This window comes from Toxorhynchites rutilus, chromosome 2 (assembly GCF_029784135.1).
Source record: "Toxorhynchites rutilus septentrionalis strain SRP chromosome 2, ASM2978413v1, whole genome shotgun sequence".
Taxonomy (NCBI): Eukaryota; Metazoa; Arthropoda; class Insecta; order Diptera; family Culicidae; genus Toxorhynchites; species Toxorhynchites rutilus.
In genome coordinates this window covers 140,362,036-140,382,160 of record NC_073745.1, presented here as the reverse complement: position 1 = coordinate 140,382,160, position 20,125 = coordinate 140,362,036, and the positions used below count along the sequence as shown (strand labels likewise).

At 40.6% G+C, this 20,125-nt stretch overlaps 1 protein-coding gene and 1 pseudogene across 1 annotated transcript; both read left to right on the top strand.

Moving 5' to 3' along the window:
• Positions 1–761: 761 nt before the first annotated feature.
• Positions 762–19,018, top strand: LOC129766181 (uncharacterized). Its single transcript, XM_055766682.1, has 2 exons — positions 762–6,678; positions 18,837–19,018. Exons 1-2 carry the CDS (start codon positions 762–764, stop codon positions 19,016–19,018), a joined length of 6,099 nt encoding a protein of 2,032 aa, XP_055622657.1.
• Positions 19,019–19,169: 151 nt separating this feature from the next.
• Positions 19,170–19,810, top strand: LOC129766180 (uncharacterized; annotated as a pseudogene).
• Positions 19,811–20,125: the final 315 nt, after the last annotated feature.

Genomic DNA, 20,125 nt, shown 5'->3' with positions numbered 1-20,125 from the left:
TGTTGCCGCCGGTAACCATTGATTCCAAAAATACGAAGTCGTCGGCCAAAGAAGACTATCTGAGGGAGGTCATGGATATTCTCCTTAGAGGCACTTGCCATCATCTATCTCGTTTCTGGGACATTATTCAGTAGTTCGATTCATTTAGCTTCCCTTTCAGGATGGTGTAGGTCGTCCATACGTGGCTCATACAGTTCGCCTGGTACTGAACTACGAACCTCCTAGTTTACAGTGAAAGACTTCGGAACATGATTTGTGTTAGAAACAACACCGCAGGGAACACGAGCAGCCTCGTCGGAAAACAGAAACACAAAAACGTCAAATAGTAGACATGTCGAAAAACGAGCTACAACTGACTCTCGGACTAGTCAATTGTCAAATAGGCAAAAAACATGAAAGGTTCATGGTGGAAAGTACGTGTTTAAAAATCACAAGTTAAAATAAAGTTATTCCTAAATTGATTATACTAGTTAAAATAATAGATATAACTAGTGAATTTGTGGAACTACAGCCACAGGACACAAAACGGATTAAAACGAACAACACGTGGGTTAAGATTCGCAGATAAAAGGCAATCTTGCGAGGCAGAAAATCTATTGCAGGAGGAAGAGAAACTAAATGTAAAAGGGTAAATCTATTAAAAATATGAATTTAATTAATAAATATATATTTGTAGCTTTGATCTACTAACAGCGAAGTTGATCCAAAGAATTTCTTTCCGTAATCCGAACAAAATCAAAGATTTACGGATAACCTCAAAAATGGATGCTTCTACGGATAAGAATTGTCTGCTCTGCGATGCACCTGATACTGTTGATGATATGGTCCAGTGTGAGTTGTGGGCGCATTACGGATGTGCTGGAGTCGATGATGAAATTAAGAAAAGGCCCTGGAGTTGCCCGAAATGCGCGAACCTGCTGCAGGTTCAAAAGCCCAAAACAAAATCCAAGACAAAGAGTGGATCGAAAAGTGATGCCGGGTCGGTGAAGAGCGTGATTTCGGCAATAAAGCAACTGGAAGAGGAGCAGGCAGCGATGGAAAAGGAGCTGGAAGAAGAAAAGGAGCTCCGTGAAAAACGGTTGGTCATGGAGAAAACTCTACGAGAGAAGCGTATGGAACAAGAAAGAGATTTACGTGAAAAGGAGTTCCGACAACAACAAGAGCTACGGGAGAAGCAGCTGTTGGAGGAGAGGGAAATGCTGGAGCGTAACCTAGCTGCTGAAGAGGAATTCCTGCGAAAGCAGCATGCACTACGTGAGCAGTTCCAGATCAATAAGAAGAACTCTGCTAAGAAATGGACAGATGCGGATGGTGCTGTGGGCGGCGGCTTTGAAGTAGACAGACGGTCAGAAGCCCCAGCCGATGAAAAGGTGAAGAATTGGTTGAAGGAGCAGAAATCATCTCCAGATGAGAAAGGTGATCCCAGAGGAGCCTATCCAAAGAACACAATTACGAAGGTGGATAATCAACCGACCAAGAAGAAACTGTCCAAGATGGAAAGACTGAAAGCATTGTTAGAGGAGGAGAGTAGTTCCGCGGATGAAGGCGAAAGAGAAGCAGAAGAAGATGGGAAACCCGTTCAGCAACCGCAAGAACCAACCCGACTAAATCAGAGGGAGCAGAGGTCATACGGGCCGGGGCATCGGTTGACACAAGACCAGCTTGCTGCACGCCAAGTGATGTCGAAACAGCTTCCAGTCTTCAAAGGTGAGCCCGAGGTATGGCCTCTGTTCATCAGCAGCTTTGAAAACACGACCAAAGCTTGCGGGTTTACCAACCTGGACAATCTCAAGCGTCTGCAGGACTGCCTTCTGGGAGAGGCCCTCGAGGCGGTCAGAAGTCGATTGATCCTACCGGAATCAGTTCCGGGAGTGATAAGTGATCTCCGAAATCTTTTCGGGAAACCAGAAAAACTCCTCAAAGCATTTCTTATGAAGGTTCGAAGAGCTCCTTCTCCAAAGGCCGAGAAGCTAGAGACCTTCCTTCACTTCGGAATTACGGTGAAACAATTATGCGATCACCTGGAAGCGGCCGGACTGGCAGACCACTTAAACAATCCAATGTTGGTCCAGGAACTTGTAGACAAACTGCCGCCACACTACAAGCTTGACTGGGTGCGGTTCAAAAGGTTTTCCCACGGTACTCCTCTTCGTATGTTCACCGACTTTATGAGCGGTGTCGTCTCGGATGTGTCCGAGGTCGCAGAGTTCTCAGCACTGGAGCTAAATGAGTCATCCTTTCCAAGGAATAAGAGCGCAAAGAAGAGAGAATTCGTTCATATGCATTCCGCCCCTCCCAAGGTGGAAAGGCCACATGGTGACAAAGCTGCCAAGCCATGTTGGATGTGTAAACGGTCGGATCACAAAGTAAGATTTTGTGACGACTTTAAAAAATTAAACGTCACCGACAGACTGAAAGTTATTGAAAAGCATAAGCTTTGTGTGCTATGTCTCAATAATCACGGAAAGAGCCGCTGTAGTTTCAAGCTGCGTTGCAGTGTTGGAGATTGTCAGGAGTACCATCATCCACTTTTGCATCGTACCAAGGAGACGGTACAGGCGTTGGAAGTGCAGTGCAATACTCACAGTCGTTCCAATAGGTCGATCATTTTCCGGATGGTACCAGTATCGCTTTCGGTAGGGGACCAGTCAGTGGACACACTGGCGTTCCTAGATGAGGGTTCGTCAGTTACGTTAATCGAGGAGACGATCGCTAACCAACTCCAAGCAAAGGGGACCCCAGAACCATTAATTGTGTCGTGGACCGGCAATATGAAGAGGTACGAAGATGCATCCAGACGAGTCGATTTAATGTTGTCAGCAAGGGACTCGGATAAAAAACTTTTACTGCTTGGAGCACGCACAGTTTCCGAACTGGTGCTCCCGAAACAGGAAGTGCGTTTTCAAGAACTTACGAAGCGCTACGCTCACCTGCGTGATCTACCGGTAGCGGATTCAAAATTCGAAGATCCGAAGATTATAATCGGCCTGGACAACCTTCACGTGTTCGCTCCGCTGGAAGCGCGGATCGGTCGACCCGGTGAGCCGATTGGCGTGAGAAGCAAGATAGGGTGGACAATTTACGGGCCTGAGAAGCAGATCCCGTCATTGATGCAACACGTCAATTTTCATATGACGGAAGAGGTCACCAATCAGGAACTTCATGACATCTTTCGAATCCAATATGATCTAGAACAACAAGGTGTATCTCCGACTGGCGTTCCAGAATCGGAAGAAGACCTTCGAGCCCGAGAGATACTGCGTACAACCACTATTCGTGTCGGCGATCACTTCGAAACAGGGCTGCTCTGGCGGAAGGACGAGAGAAATTTTCCTGATAGTTACAACATGGCAAAACAGCGATTGCTGACATTAGAACGACGCTTGGAGAAGAAACCACAGCTTCGAGAAAAGATACGGCAACAAGTCAAGGAGTACCAGTTGAAACAGTACGCGCATCTAGCGACCGAGGAGGAACTGTCCGAATCCGATCCGGCAACAGTGTGGTACCTTCCACTGAACGTTGTGGAGAATCCACGCAAACCCGGAAAGGTGCGTCTTGTATGGGACGCTGCAGCTGCTGTCCGAAGTGTCTCGTTAAACTCGGAATTGCTGAAGGGACCAGATATGCTGATCTCGCTCCCATCGGTCATCTGTCGCTTCCGGGAACGGCGCTACGGTTTCGGTGGTGACATCAAAGAGATGTACCACCAAATCAAAATCAGGAAAGAAGATAAAAATGCACAACGGTTTCTGTTCCGAAATGATTCAGCGGATCCTGAGCCTCAGGTCTACATCATGGATGTTGCAACTTTCGGGGCAACCTGCTCGCCGTGTTCCGCACAATTTATAAAAAACTTGAACGCAGGTGAATTTGCCAGCCAGTACCCGGAAGCGGCAGCAGCCATTGCAAACCGCCATTACGTAGATGACTACTACGACAGCGCCGATACTATTGCGGAGGCGGTAAAGCTGGCCAGGGAGGTGAAGTACATTCACTCACGCGGTGGGTTCCATATAAGAAATTGGGTGAGCAACTCGGAGCAATTTGTACGTGAGATGGGAGAAGAATGTGTTGGTCCTACTGTACATTTCAAGGACAAGAGCTCTGTTGCCGAACGCGTCTTGGGTGTATCCTGGAACACGACAAATGATGCTTTCCTGTTCACCGCTCCTCCTAGGATGACTGATGATGAGCATCCCACGAAACGAAGCGTCCTCAGCCACATAATGTCCATGTACGACCCGATTGGATTCCTGTCACCATTCACCGTGCAGGGCAAAATACTGGTGCAGGATTTGTGGAGGACCGGTTGTGAGTGGGACGAACCAATCGAAGAAGAATCGCACAACAAGTGGAGGAGTTGGATAAACTTACTGCCGGAGATCGAAGCAGCCAGAATTCCGAGGGCGTACTTCGGGGACGCTTCATCGGATGAGTTAACCGATGTCCAACTTCATATACTCACCGATGCTAGCGAGAAAGCGATTGGTTGCGTGGCGTATTTTCGGGTGACGATCGGAGAAGAAATTCGGTGTGCGTTGGTGATGAGTCGAACGAAGGTGGCGCCGTTGAAGCAACTGACGATTCCGCGGCTGGAGCTCCAAGCCGCTGTTATGGGAGCGAGATTGGCGAAGACGGTGTGTGCCAGCCACAGCATCAAAATATCACGAAAGTTCTTTTGGACCGATTCCCAAACGGTCCTTTCGTGGATTCGTTCAGACCAGCGGCAATACAAACCGTTCGTAGGATTCCGTATAGGGGAGATTTTAGACCTCACCAGGTTGACAGATTGGCGATGGGTGCCAACTAAATATAACGTCGCTGACAGGCTGACGATGTGGAGCTGTGACCAGAGTTTCGACACGGGAAGCGTGTGGTTCAAGGGACCATGTTTCTTATACCAGGATGAAGCAGACTGGCCTCAGCAATCCAGACCTTCAGCGAATACTGCGGAGGAGCTTAGGGCGTATTACTTGTTCCACGATGTTGCCGTTCCGGAGCCTTTGGTTGATGTCAAGCGGATTTCAAAGTGGAGCGTATTAGTCCGAACGGTGGCATGTGTCTTCAGATTCATCTCGAACTGCAGGCGGAAGGTGAAAGGTTTGCCAATTGAGACTCTTAAGCCGACGCAGGCGCAAGTGAAGGTGTTGCTCCCGGTTTCCATCCCTATGGTTCGCGTACCGCTGAAGCAGAAGGAATTTCGTTGTTCCGAATGTTTTCTTATAAAAATTGTTCAGGCAGAGACATACGGAGACGAACTCAAAGTGCTCACGAAAAATCAGCAAAGGCAAGCAGCAAAGTGGTACCCTCTAGAAAAGGGCAGTCCTCTCTACAAGTTAACTCCATTGCTGGACCCTGATGGTGTCATCCGGATGGAAGGCCGCACCGGGGATGCCGAAGAGTTACCATTTGAACTACGCTTCCCAATCATCCTGCCGAGGGACCACGAGGTTACAAGAAAGATTATTCTCCATTTCCACGAGCGATATGGGCACGGTTTTCGCGAAACCGTAAAGAATGAGCTGCGTCAGCGGTACTTCATCCCAAATATCAACGCTGCAGTACGGAAGGTGGCGAGTAGCTGTTTGTGTTGTAAAGTGCACCGAAATCAACCGCGAACACCAAGAATGGCTCCGCTTCCAAACCAAAGACTTTCACCATACCAGCGTGCCTTTTGCTATACCGGGGTGGATTATTTCGGACCCGTGGAGGTATCCTCTGGCCGCAGTCATCCAAAACGTTGGGTGGTCTTATTTACATGCCTTGTAATGCGTGCGGTACACCTCGAAGTCGCCAGCGACCTAACAGCAGCTTCCTGCCTGATGGCGATTCGAAGATTCGTGGGTCGCAGAGGAACGCCACTCGAGTTTTGGTCGGACAACGGAACCAATCTGAAGGCAGCCGGAAAGGAGATTTCCGAGAACATTCGGGTAATCGAAGAAGAATGCGCAGACGCCTACACTGATGCACGCACGAAGTGGAGGTTCATTCCACCTGCCAGTCCCCACATGGGGGGCTCGTGGGAACGCCTCGTACGGACGGTAAAGGAGGCATTGGTGGTCATTCTCGATGGAAAGAAACTCACAGACGAGATCCTCCACACAGCGATCATCGAAGCTGAAGATATGGTGAACTCTCGTCCGTTAGTGTACGTAGCCGAAGAAGCTTCCAATACAATCACCCCAAACCACTTCTTGCGAGGAGTGTCGCCAAATGAACCGCTTCTGGTTCCACCACCTCCTCACTCGGCGGAGGCCATTCGCAATGCATATTATCGTTCCCAAGAATTGGCTGAACAGTTGTGGCAGCGGTGGGTGAAAGAGTACGTGCCGATGATTAACCAGCGGAGCAAGTGGTTCAGCGAAGTAAAGCCGTTAAAAAAAGGTGACCTGGTATACGTAGTAGACGGTAAGAACCGGAAGTTATGGGTTCGGGGAGTCGTGGTCGAGCCGATAGTGTCAAAGGACGGCAGGGTTCGGCAGGCTTGGGTAAGAACCAGCAGCGGAGTGTATAGACGGCCAACAACTAAGCTTGCGGTGTTGGAGATTGACGAGGGTAACGCTGGACCGGATCAGGGGACCGAACCAGGATTACGGGCCGGGGATATGTTAGAAACAACACCGCAGGGAACACGAGCAGCCTCGTCGGAAAACAGAAACACAAAAACGTCAAATAGTAGACATGTCGAAAAACGAGCTACAACTGACTCTCGGACTAGTCAATTGTCAAATAGGCAAAAAACATGAAAGGTTCATGGTGGAAAGTACGTGTTTAAAAATCACAAGTTAAAATAAAGTTATTCCTAAATTGATTATACTAGTTAAAATAATAGATATAACTAGTGAATTTGTGGAACTACAGCCACAGGACACAAAACGGATTAAAACGAACAACACGTGGGTTAAGATTCGCAGATAAAAGGCAATCTTGCGAGGCAGAAAATCTATTGCAGGAGGAAGAGAAACTAAATGTAAAAGGGTAAATCTATTAAAAATATGAATTTAATTAATAAATATATATTTGTAGCTTTGATCTACTAACAGCGAAGTTGATCCAAAGAATTTCTTTCCGTAATCCGAACAATTTGGGAGAGTGTTTCTGATTCTGATTCTATGATAGCTGTGCGTACCGGGAGTTCTTCGACTGAAATCTCTTTTCACGAAGTGGCAGCTTCAACTTGGGCAACAAAAAAACCGCAAGGGGCCATATCAAGTGAACACGGTGCTTGCTCGATGGTATTTACTTGATGTTTGGTCAAATAATTCAGTACAATTCGGGCTCGGTGCGATGGCGCGTTATTATCATGCAATATCCGAGAACTGTTGTTTAAATATTTCATGACAACGTGATACGTAGTCCTACGTCTAATGGTATTCGAATCAGAAGATCTGCAAACTCGTACATATAAATCATATTCCAACACGAATCTGTAAGCCTTCTGGAGTAGTGTTATTAAAATTCAACTAAAATCCTCATCTGATGAATAAAGGTTGACTTACTACAATTACACAATACTGGACTGGTAATTTAAATCATAGCAATCGTAAACTCGTGTGCATTTTTATGGGTATTATTTTCAGTCGTCGTGTTAAACTCCCACTTGTGAAGAATTTAAATTAAAATTTTAATTATCACCCACACATGGGACATGATCACAAGCTCCGCTTGGTGACGTATCCAGAAGTTAGTTGCCTTTTGGCAGACTAATGAGACGCTTACATTCCCCTTCCCATCGACGGATAACACCGAAAGGATTAATACTCTGGTGTTCCTTTCCTTTGTGTGTTTCAGATTCCCTTATTTCGATGCATTCTCAGGGATCGGAAGGTGAATTTAAGTGGGATAACATGTAGGAAGGAGTGAAGAAATTTAATGGTTTTTGGCGAAAGTGTAAATTCTATATTGTAGGTTATGTTAAATATTATATACAAGCAATAATACCTAATGTATACATGAACTCCTAGTTTTCCCCTAGACAAAGATTGTATTCTACACACAAGCGAGAATAACTGTAAGAGAAACGGTGATTGAAGTGACCGCTTGATACAAGTATTGTTATTTTCACACGCAACAGAGGTGTAGTATCTAGAGGTCGCACTCCAAATGTTAATGGGAGTGTTATTCATGCAAGTGTTGCCAGAATATCTATTTAAAACACATTTCCTAAATGGTATTGAACCTGTTTCAAGTTTCATGTTACAGTAATTCAATCGATATGGAAAAGTGCCAAAAGTGGCGTATAATTTTGGCTAGCAACATTTCCATTTCTCCAATAAGCAGAGACCGCAAACACTTACCATCTCACACCCCGCTGGGGGGACATAACACCCATGTTCTTTCGTTGTCAGCCACTTAAATTATACACTTTTGCCGCGCGACGCACTCTTTTATGTTCTGTTTGCAGAATTGTGTGTGTAGCGGAAACGTGTCCTGAGATTACAAGTTGTTCTGTCTGGAAAGCGTTACAGCACGAAATCGTATCCTCTTGAGTGGGGGAGAGGTAACTTCCGGTCCCACTATGTGGCGTGTAGAATCTTAGGCACGCATCTCCCCGAAATGACTGGCGAATGACACAAACAAATGAGTTTTTCAGCGAGTGTACCGAAGAAGGGTCTAGGAAATGGAAATTGCGCATATAATGCCTTTTGAATAATATTATGCCTAATTATATCGCCCTTGAAACTTAATGATAGCGATTGTAAATAAGGGGGTATTATTTACAATCGATTCATTATCCCTAAGAAAACAGCAAATAAAAATACTCTCAAAAAGTAGAAATGTCTGGGTCTAGAGGCACGGACGGAAACTTGACGTAGGACTTTGAAGACAACTGCTTTTGAATTAAGTTTTTGGGTCTCAAAAATTCGTGAATTTAACTCATTCGAAACCCAAAATGGTTTCCCTAGAAAAATCGTTTGTTATGTGAACTGAAATAAACTTCGATAGTTTAGGAATAGAGTGGTAGCAAAAATCCTGAACCAATAAATCATAATAATCATCACACAAACAATAAAATAAATAAAATAGCATTTTCAACAACAAAAACTCGACATTCTCCGGTTTCGGTGTTCATAAATGTATATAAATATCCTTATTAATAAAACCGCCCCTACAGTAATGTAAATCGATCGGTCGCCTTTTTTCGTTTATTCAATTCAGTTGAATATGATAAAAAGCCGTCATCTTACACTGCTTTCTTAAACTTAAGTTGAAATAGCTAGCTTGCCTCGTCGATACTATATTTGTCTGAAACATTGCTTGTGGTGACTCGTAATAATTATATCAACAGGTGATGCAGATAAAACATCTTATAACCGTGAGAGCTGCCTTGTGAAATTTGTGTGGATTCTGTAGTAAACTTATGCCAACGGGTGCTGTTTATTTATAACGAAATGAAAGCGGGATGGATAAGTGGATTTGGGAAAGTGTAGCTACCTTGTGCTCCCGTGGCCGAGTGGTTAGCGTCATAACTAACATGCCGGGTGTTCGGGTTCGATTCCCGTTCTGGTCGGGGGAATTTTTCGTCAAAGAAATTTCCTCCGACTTGCACTGTGATCACGCGTATTCTAGAGCTTGCCACTCAGAATGCATTCAAGGCGTGTTATTTGGCATAGAAATCTCAACTAAGTACTAATAAAAATGACGCAAGTAATACTACGTTGAGACGGCGAAGTTCCTCTAGGAACGTTAGTGCCATTGAAGAAGAAGAAGAAGCTACCTTAATAAAATTATTAGTACTTCTTGATAAGATATAGCGAACTGGTAAGCGTGAGTATACCCTGCCGAATCTCTCAATCGGCAGCCAGTTAAGTTCTTTCAGTTCTTTCATGTTAAACCCTTTAACCCTTTGAGGCACAGAATTTCAGAAAATAAAAATACCCATGTTGCACAGAAATTTTATATCATTCAAAATTGAACAAAATTGGTATGTTGTCATATGACGATAAACCTTGCCAACGCAATCGAATATATTTCTGACATTTGCTAATGGTGTTGCCAACTACTTAAAATAGAAAGGTTACGAAAAAAATGTATGAGCACGCAGCTATTCTAATATTTCTAGGTGGGTCAAAAAATTTCACACCATGCGTTATTATGCCTCAAAAAGAAGGGACATTTTCAATACCACCGTGCCCCAAAGGGTTAAACCAGGCTCTCTTCGAAACTCTGGGGACAATAGAATGTCGCCATCTTCCAAGTAATCTCCTCTTCTTGGATTCTGATAAGTGCTTACCATCGGCAAATGTAGAACAATTCTTAATATGCAACCAGATCATGGAGTAGAAATGGACAAAGCAATTCACTTTGATGAACGGCTCTGTCGCTAACCGTTAACCTGAGTGAACCAATTCTTTTCGATTTTCGATTCTTTCGCTCTTTCGGTCAGCGGTATTAATACTGGTACCAAGAACAACATTGAATAATAGCTGGTACCCAACAAACATAGGTAACTTCATAGCTATTCATGTCTTGACCAGGGTTGCCATAAATCTGTGTTTTTGGTCTGAAAAAATCTTTTTATCTTAGTTTTTTCTCAAAAAAATCGGTATTGAAATCTGTATTAAATTTATAAGTCCAATTTCGAAGCATGATGTTAGCTTTAGCATAATTGATTGGCATAGTTATTATTGATTAGACGATGCTGATGATGTCTAAGTTAAGGCACACAAAAATGTAATAGTTGTAATAAAAAGATAGGATAATGAGGAAACAATTCAAAAACTGGAGGACTGCCAATGCTTGAAAAGGGGACATAAAGATACTATGTAGCTAATGCTTAGGATACGGACAGGTTTCGATACAATTTTTCATTGATGTATTATTCTTAGCATATATTGCTAAAAAGAGTAAGATGAAGTGTTCCGGCCTCCGAATCAATCTGAGTGAGTTCAGGTATTTTAGTTTGTTTATTAAATTCAACAATCAATAACATAACGTAGTTCAAAAAACAGTGAAATAGGTTTGGTCATCAAATCGTTAAAACGTTTGTTTCGGTCGTTGTGGACGAATTCAGCATTTTCAATTGTTACTATAAATTTCTAGACCGCAATGATTGATTGATTCTTTGTTTTTGATAGACTTTAAACTTTGGAGTTCATTCGCCTCTAAGACCGCAATGTGTTTTCTAATTCGACTAGACCGATTTTCTAGTCCATGTTAGGGAAACGCCTTGCGGTCTACACGAATATATGGAAAATAAGATGCTCATTTTTCAACACTATTTTAATATGTCAAAATAGTTATAAGTTATAAGTTATAAGTTATAAGAAATTTTATAATTACATTGCAATAGATTATTAGGGAATGTCCAAATCGATAGGTACAAAATCATCACAAATCATGGAACCGTCATGAAATGTCATGAAATGAGCATGAAACACACAAAATTTTTTTTTTTTATATGTACTCCCCATATATTCTCTAATGCATAATCCTGCGTCAAGGCGTCTCGATCCTTCTTTTAGATATATATTTTTTTAAATATACCAAAAAACTTTGAAAGAAAAGCAAATTTCACGACAATTACCCCGATTATGCATTCCGCCAGATTTACATTTCGTTCGTGTTACAATTTCGCATTCCCTATTACGAACGTTTTGCCCATTTAATGTTCGATGGGAAATGCAAAACAACTCGAACGGAATACAGAATAGAATTTTATCAGGTCGTTCGAAACATTTCGAATCAATTGAAATACAGAACAGGGGTAAATATGAGCGCCCTTTTATATTTTGCATTCTCTGTGCTAAAGTAAGAAAAGATAAACAGTGTGATTTATTTATTACTAGTTAACCTGGCGAACCTCATCCCGCTCAAAATTGATTTTTTGATATGAATTCTTTCGAACATTCACGTTTTATTAATAATTGAACGTTTGTGGGTTCAATCGCAGAGCTCTTCATTGATTTATCTCCTTATTGGCCCATTACAATTTCCTTTTACTAGAAACATTTTTTCTAGTACTTCTTCTAAAACTCATATTTTCAGACATAATTTTCGCTCAAGATTCTTGATTCACTTGCAAATAACATGTTTCTCCGTTACATGGAATACATGTTCGATACAGAAAAGTAAGTTTTCATTCATAATTTTTAATTTCAAAGCGTGCTATTCCACCTGAGAATCCATTGCCATTTTCGCTTCACACCAACGGAAAACGAAGTCTAATTTCACAAACGCAAAATCCAATTGAACTACAACGATGTCATTCAAGGACATATAATTCCTCAAAGTTTTTCAAAAAAAAAATCTTCGGGCAGACGAATACAACAAAATAAAGCCGACTCGAATCGGAGCATTCCATACTCGAGTTTTTGCGCTTACCATTTGTGCATTTGGCGTTCTATTTTCATTTATATAGACAACACTAACCAATAATGCAGAGGCTGGCATAAGAATGTAGGTTATCATGTAACATATAAGTTTCGAAAACAGGTAATTCTCATTTAAACAGATTCGAAAGCTACGAGGTATGGCTATTAAATAACGAGACTGCGCCCCTGGAGGGCGCCCTAGAGGGGTGGGGGGGAAAACGAATAGTGCGTTCGGTAGCTTGAAGTGTCTGTTATAAACGTACGAAAACACGTTGTGTCACTATCGTAGTTTGCGAGCAGCAGTTGTTTGAATGGAACGTGGTTTGTAGTGCGCGTCGGAAATCATGTGTGACGAAAAACACGAACAACAACGCACCTGCCCATAACGCGCTGTCGGTGAAGCAATTTTTAGCCGATAAGGGCATTCCAGTGCACGAACATGTCCCGTACTCGTCAGATCTAGCCCCATGCGACTTTTTTCTATCCCCCAAGATCAAATCCGTGTTGAAAGGTACCCAATTTCAGTCCGTGGAAGAGGCGAAGGAAAAAGCGACGCGGCTCACACGCAATCACAAAAGAAGAGTTTCAGCACTGTTTCGAACAATGGAAAAAACTTATGGAAAGGTGTGTGAGGAGCCAAGGGGAGTATATTGAAGGGGAGCATATCGTTGTACCGTTATTTTTAAAATATAACCCTTTTTCGTAACCAGTCTCGTTATTTAATAGCCATTCCTCGTATATGAATAAAATTAGTGAGATGGGAAAAATATTATTAACATCCAGCCGTAACTGTTATTGGACTTTTTTTAAAAACTGTATATTCTGTGTAAAACACAAAAAATCTGTAATCTGTATTTACAGATTCTTGGTCTCAAAAAATCGAAAAAATCTGTAGAAATACAGATTATTCTGTAGATATGGTAACCCTGGTCTTGACATCAGAGTTGCCATCCTTCCAGTTTTTCCTGGAAATTGCCAGTTTTTTCAAAGCATACTAGTAAACCAGCCAAAGGCAGAAAATCTCCAGCTTTTTTCAAATTTGTACTGTTTTATCCAGCTTTTTTAATTTTTGGACATTTAAGGTGTGTTACTCCCCTAAATTGTATTCTTTTGTGCTCAGACTTGTTTACACTAGAATATGTGTGCCATAGTATGGCCCTTTGTGCAATATATGCATATAAACACATGACTGAGAGAATCAAGTGGCTGTGTAAGGGTATTTAGGGGAAATGGGGGGAATTTGGACCCCATAAGCAAATCTCCTAATATTCACAAACCAATACGGTCTAAATAAAAAAATCACATTGTACACTTAGCTACCCTTGTTTTCTCCCAATCAATAATGTTTAATCATTATCCCAAGCTTCAAACTACCAAATATATTATAATGTTTATGTAAAGCAATCCACGATAATATTTCAAACAGTAATATTCTTCTGGGATCGATACCAGATGTCTCGGCCAGATTCCTCACCAGAAAAAATGCATTGAGACCATTTCGAATTCTGCATGGATTTTTTCACTGTTGTTCGAGCATTTTCAAACACTTTCGATGCTTGGTTAATAAAAATTCGTACTTAATGGCCTGCTCTGCTTTTCGAGCTCCTACTTCTTCAACGTTGTCTGCCCATCCTTTTTTTGTAATTCAGCGGTATCTGGAATCAATTAGACCAAAGAAAAGCTTCAAACCTGTAGGACCAATTCACCCCACAGAAACGTGTCCACGTTACCTCACACAACATGCAAAAATTAAAATGCAATTAATTTCATTTATTGTTTTCAAACTTACTGTTTCGCTGCATCAAATTGTTTTTCTTATTTTACCCTCCACTAACCCCCACAGTGGTAGTGGACACTTACTATCATTTAAAAAACGCAAAGAGCATAATTACAGACAAAGAAACAGTGAAATCCCAGTGGAACATAGTTCCTTTGAAGGGATTCACGAAAAAATACAAAACAAAATTTTACAATGATAACGTTTAACAAAAACTAAAACATAGCAGAAAAAAATAGTACTACATGGTTGGATGATTGGCACACTTGAAGGAAATATTCGTTTACGTTCCTGTTTATATGTTGTTTAAGCTCACTTTTAAAAATATTGCTGTTAGCTGTAGACTTCAAGTCGTTAGGAATTGTATTAAACTTTGATGGACCGTAGTTTATAATACGTGTAAGACCCAAGTTCGTGCATGCTCTGCTTCTCATTGGTTCATTGGCATTTCTAGTATTGTGATGGTTAACTCGAGTTGAAAAATTTATGTTGTGGTGAAATTTGGTGTTGTGTAAATTATTATGTACAAACATGATTGTTTGTGAATCATACAAGCCTAAAATAGGAATGATTCTGTGCTGTATACTGGTATAGAGCGCATCTGTCGGATATAAGAAATGTAGGTGAAAGATTATTTTTACACATCTATTCTGCAATGTTTGGATTTTTTAAAGTTTTGACTTAGCAGCATGATCCCAGGCAATTATTAGATATTGAAGAATGGAATGAATACATGCGTAATAAAATCGCAACAACGCTTCTTTGGGCACAAAACATCGTACTCTTTTCATTAGACCACCTAAAGTTGAAACTTTACTCGATACGTGGTTTATGTGGGTGTCCCAAGAGAGACGTGAGTCTAGATATGGCCCTAAGTATTTAAATGATGCGACTTTTTCAATCGTTAAGCTACAGACAGACGGATCAGGATGTTGGAAGATTTTTTTTGCGTGGCGAATGGAAAACCATATACTTTGTTTTGGTAAGATTGATAGTAAGATAATCACCATTGAAGTGTTCAATTAGTAACGCTAAATCTGCTTCCATGTCTGCTACTATGGATTGAGTATTATGGCGAGCATAGAATAAAGCCTGTTCCTCTTCCTTAGGCGAACAGAACGTTACTACACAATACACGAAAAGTTCGTTTAATCAGCAGAAAAAAACCTTAAAACCACGATCGAAAAACTCATATTTTTCCGACAATCAAAGTGTTATATCGAAGCATAATAAAGTACTCACAAACGTAGTCTATAATACATTATTGTGTTGGTGTTTTGGTAAAGTTAATGAATAACCTCAATCAGGAGATGAAGCCAGCCTTTCTCATGATGTTTTCCTTCGTACTGTTGATTAAAGTTTGATTCATTTAGAATCCGGAATCACGAAACCAGCTGTATTTCGGGATTGATTGAAGGTACAAAACTTGTTTTGGCATCACAATACAGATAATTCATTGTTCTATCAGGAAAAAATATTTAAAAATGTTTTCCTTTACACTTTGGAAATGTGTACGTTATATTGAGGTAAAATGTACGTTATATCAAGTGACGTTATATCGAGGGTACGTTATAACGAGGGTACGTTATATCGAAGTTTCCCTGTACTGTGATTGTGTGTAGTAATTGCATTTGAATTGAGTATTTTCATTGTTCAAAATCTGTTTTTTTCCTTTCGATACATCTAATGGCAGCCCTGAAAAAAACCGTTTCCTGTATGAACTTATATCCTTTAAACGGGTTAGATGAGATAACGTGGTAGAATCCGGATCCACATTGTACACAAAAATACCATTGAAGTCATTACTACCCTTTTCTTTTGTTTATTAAATTATGCAGAAGAAGACAAGGAGTCATCATTTGTCCTTTTTGAGCACAAGTCTAAATAGTTAAGATCTACATAATAAGCTAATAATAAGCCTGAGTGAAATAAATCTAGGACTACAGAATTATATTCTAAATAAAAATAGCATTTTTCCTTCGTTGCCACGTTGTCCGGAACATTATTTGTAGAGGGTTGTCATAACTTTATAGCCAGGTGATTAATATTAAGTATCCTATGGCCATTAGCGCTCTCTTGGGAAGTTCATGTAGCTGCTATAGTGAACTGATCTCATTGGGTGCTAAGTTCTACTCATGTATAGGAAAGGAGGGAAAGGAGATTGGGCACGTGCATTCGATGAAATGAAACGGGTGAATGATGAGTATTTTCGAACTTCAAAATCAGCAGCCAGTTAAATTTTTCAATTGCATTTTTTACATTACCAAACAACATGTCAATCACATATCGATATCCAGGACCAACATTACATGAATTGTTAGTAGCAAGACCTACACGATAAAAACGTGAATTGAGCACGAACTGATTGAACAACATACAACAACTGATTAATGCTTATTACCGACAAATGGAAAATAATTCATAATACGCATCGATTTATATTGTGAACTAACGCTCGAATGTAGGCAAAACGATTGTTCGTTGCGTCAGGGAGGAAAGCGAGTGATTAGTGCAATCAAAAAACATACCCATTTCAATAGTCAAATTGTTTAACTTTTTTAATACATTTTCTTTTCATCTTTTAAACCAAAAGAAAAAGCTGGATAAATTTCCTATCTAATGGTATGCAACACAACATATGTCGCAATAACGATTTTGAGCAATATGCGTTTGAAAACATTTAATGAATCGTTACATTTTTCATTGAGTTACCCTCCTCTACAGAAACCAAAGACATAGTCCTATGTCAAAATTAATTCACAATGAAAATAACGCTCCGCAGGCGTTAATACAGTTCATCTGCCTTTAGCCACGAAAAGACCCTTTTGGAAATCCAACGCTTAGCGCTAAATATCGGTTTCGAAAAAGGGCATTTTCGAGCCTCGCCGCCGCTGTACCTGCTTAAGTGAGCTATTTGGAATTTCTCCCGTCCTTCGTTAATCATCATCGGAGATATGCTCCGATGCTAAATATATATTGTACTCATCGCATACGGGGCCTTATATTTATTGCACTCACCGCATATAGTGCGATGAGCTGTTCTGTGCTATCTCTGCTTTGTTTATTTACTTCTCCTTTCCGGCGAGTTATCACTAGCCAGAGGAGTTTATGATATTTTGACGTAGGACTACGTCTTTCATTTCTATAACGGGGTGTAAAATAAAAGTTTCGAAAACGAAAGCGTTACGCCACAGACCGAGATTTTGGGCGTTAATAGCTCTTAAACAACTGAACGAAATGGTATGACAAACACTTCATTCGAAAGATAAAATGTCTATGCGTTATCTACTTGTTACTTTTTCATTCAAAAACTTGTTTCAATAGCCTTAAAATTGCTTTCAAAACAGGCTATTGAAATCACCAATCGGGATATAAGCGAGCGCCGCTCGTAAACCCACTCAGTTATAACTGAACAGCGATTGGAGCATGTTGTCGCTGTTGTGGTGAAGCTAACTTCAATTATCTTGAAAGCGCTGATGAACGGTGTCACCAAGAGTCTGTTTGTGCACCTTAGGCCAGAAGGGGATCCATCAGGAGGAAAGTGATGCCACGGTTCCGCTTGAAACATCGGAGCAGCCGCCCCACACACATACACGCGCGGAACAGTCGTTGCTATCATCGTTGCTGAAAAATAATCTACTAGTTCCCCTGGGAATTGAAAAATACATTTATGCGAAAGAGTTTATTTTAATGTTTTCTATCCATACAACACTGTAACCAAATACATTTGGTTTTGTGATTTTTCAATCAATCGCAATTAACAGGAAAGCTTCTGAATATTATTTTTCCCCATCAGTGGAAAATTTTCGTATCCAATATTGGATGCATAACTTGAAAATGGAAAATGTTTCACATCGCGAAAATCATTTAATTTTCGAGCGATTATTTGCTTCCTACTCATATAATGCTGCGACCAAATACATTTCGTTTTGGATTTTTCAAAAGAGGCTCAAAGGAGGAATCGAGCCCTCCGAGGAAATTACCCAGCGAAAATTAGAGTCGACTATCGATTGCGGCATTCGTACACAAATAATTTTATAATGCAGTTTCATGAAAGTGATTTCTTCGATATGGGGAAATATTCACTACATCATGTCATGCATTTCATATTCTTCACTATAAAATCCATATCCATATATTTTTCACACTTCCTGGTGCGCTTATCCGAGCTGCTTTCGTGGTGCCTTACCACCGAAAGACTAACGAGCTGTCTGCTTGGTCCCAAACAAACGAGTCCTCACGGTGCGAGAGTAGAGTAAGAAATGAACGAAAGCAAAGAAAGCGTAATTTTATAAACCATAAAAGTATAGATGTTTTCTATCCATATAATACTGCGACCACATACATTTGGTTTTGTGATTTGTCAATCAAGTGCAGTTAGCAGGAAAGCTTCTGAAGATTATTCTTCAGAACAAGGTTTTTTGTATCCAATATTGGATGCATAAAACCTTGAGCCTCCAACGTAACGCTCTCGTTTTCGAAGTCCCCCAAATATTCATTTATTCTTTCGTTAAGAATGGATTTAGATTCAACTTCAAACAAATGATCTCTAAATCAACGATAGTCCTACGTCACCCTTGCGGTTATACCATAGATATAACCCACTTCCTGTTTTTTCTGTACATTTATGATAGAGCGCGGTTTAACCACATGCTCAATCGCTATGCAATGAATCACGCTTGCAAATCGTGATCCTTTCTGCAACAACGATTGTTTTCATTTAAAATCCCGGGACTTTTCAGCCCATGTAGTAGAAAACGGAACAAATATGGCTGCGGCGGTCGAAAAGCTGAAAGACGATTTGGAAATGACATTATTTGAGAAATTAGACGACGATAACGATACGGATGAACGAGATCAGGGACACGATATTTCAACAGAACTATGTGTTGAATTCAACGAACGAACCAATCACACTCTATAGTTAGCAATTTTAGATGTTGTGAATAAATCACACACAAACCGAAAAAAAATAAACGAGCTGAAAAAAAAACAAAAACATCAAATATTAGTCCGAAAAATTAAAGATAATTCATTTGTACCTGATTTGTCAAATTCGCTAAAGACAAGGTTGTATGTCTAGAGCTTTTAAAATGGCGCTATATCTTGTCCACGCATCAATTATCGTGGGTTTATATATTTTTCACCTGAAGAGAAAGTACAGGTAAAAACATTGATTCAAGCTATTTCTTATAAACACCCCTGCCTTCCCTTTACCTATTAACGCTCCTAAATCCCACACACTTGCTTTATAAATTTCATATCGTTACAGAGATACAGTAATGAAACATAGCAACGAATTAACCAACATTTGATATCATCATTCTACAACATGCAAACGAGTATTCGAAGATATCGATGATTTCAACGAATATCTTACCGAGATATTCGGTGGATCCGTGGATACGGAAAATAGACCTTCTCAAATAAAATTTTTGTAGTTTCACTCGCTTGATTTAGAGCCACGTCAATGTAACAGTTATAATGTTTGGGATCACTGGTTGAGCCGTAAACAACGCATACAGAGTTATATACAGTGGCCATAGTTGTTCTGTCTACTCCATCAAACCAAGTCTACGTAGAGAACGTCTTCAGTGTACTTTGTCTAGTATTATCCAACCATCGTACAAAACTTGCAGAGGAAACCTTGAAAAACATCTTGTTGGTCAAGTTAAACAAAGCCAATTCCTCGGCCTACAATTGGAAAGAAATCTAGAGAATGGATCGATTTTGGCAGATGGTTCGTTGCATTAAATCTTCATAGAAATAAAAATAACAAACGAGCTTCAACTCATTCTATATGTATTCATTCGTATTGACACTGCCAGTGATATTCATTCTAGATTCACTTCAATTCACATTATCATTATTCTTCAACCCTGCATAATCATTTCCACTGTCATTACTTTCCTGCAGTATTGTTATGGTCTTCAGATTAACAGGTATGCTTGATTTTTTATATATTACACAAGTATTACGCACAAAAATGAAAATAGTTTTCAGAACTACGATGTCATTGAACAAAACATTT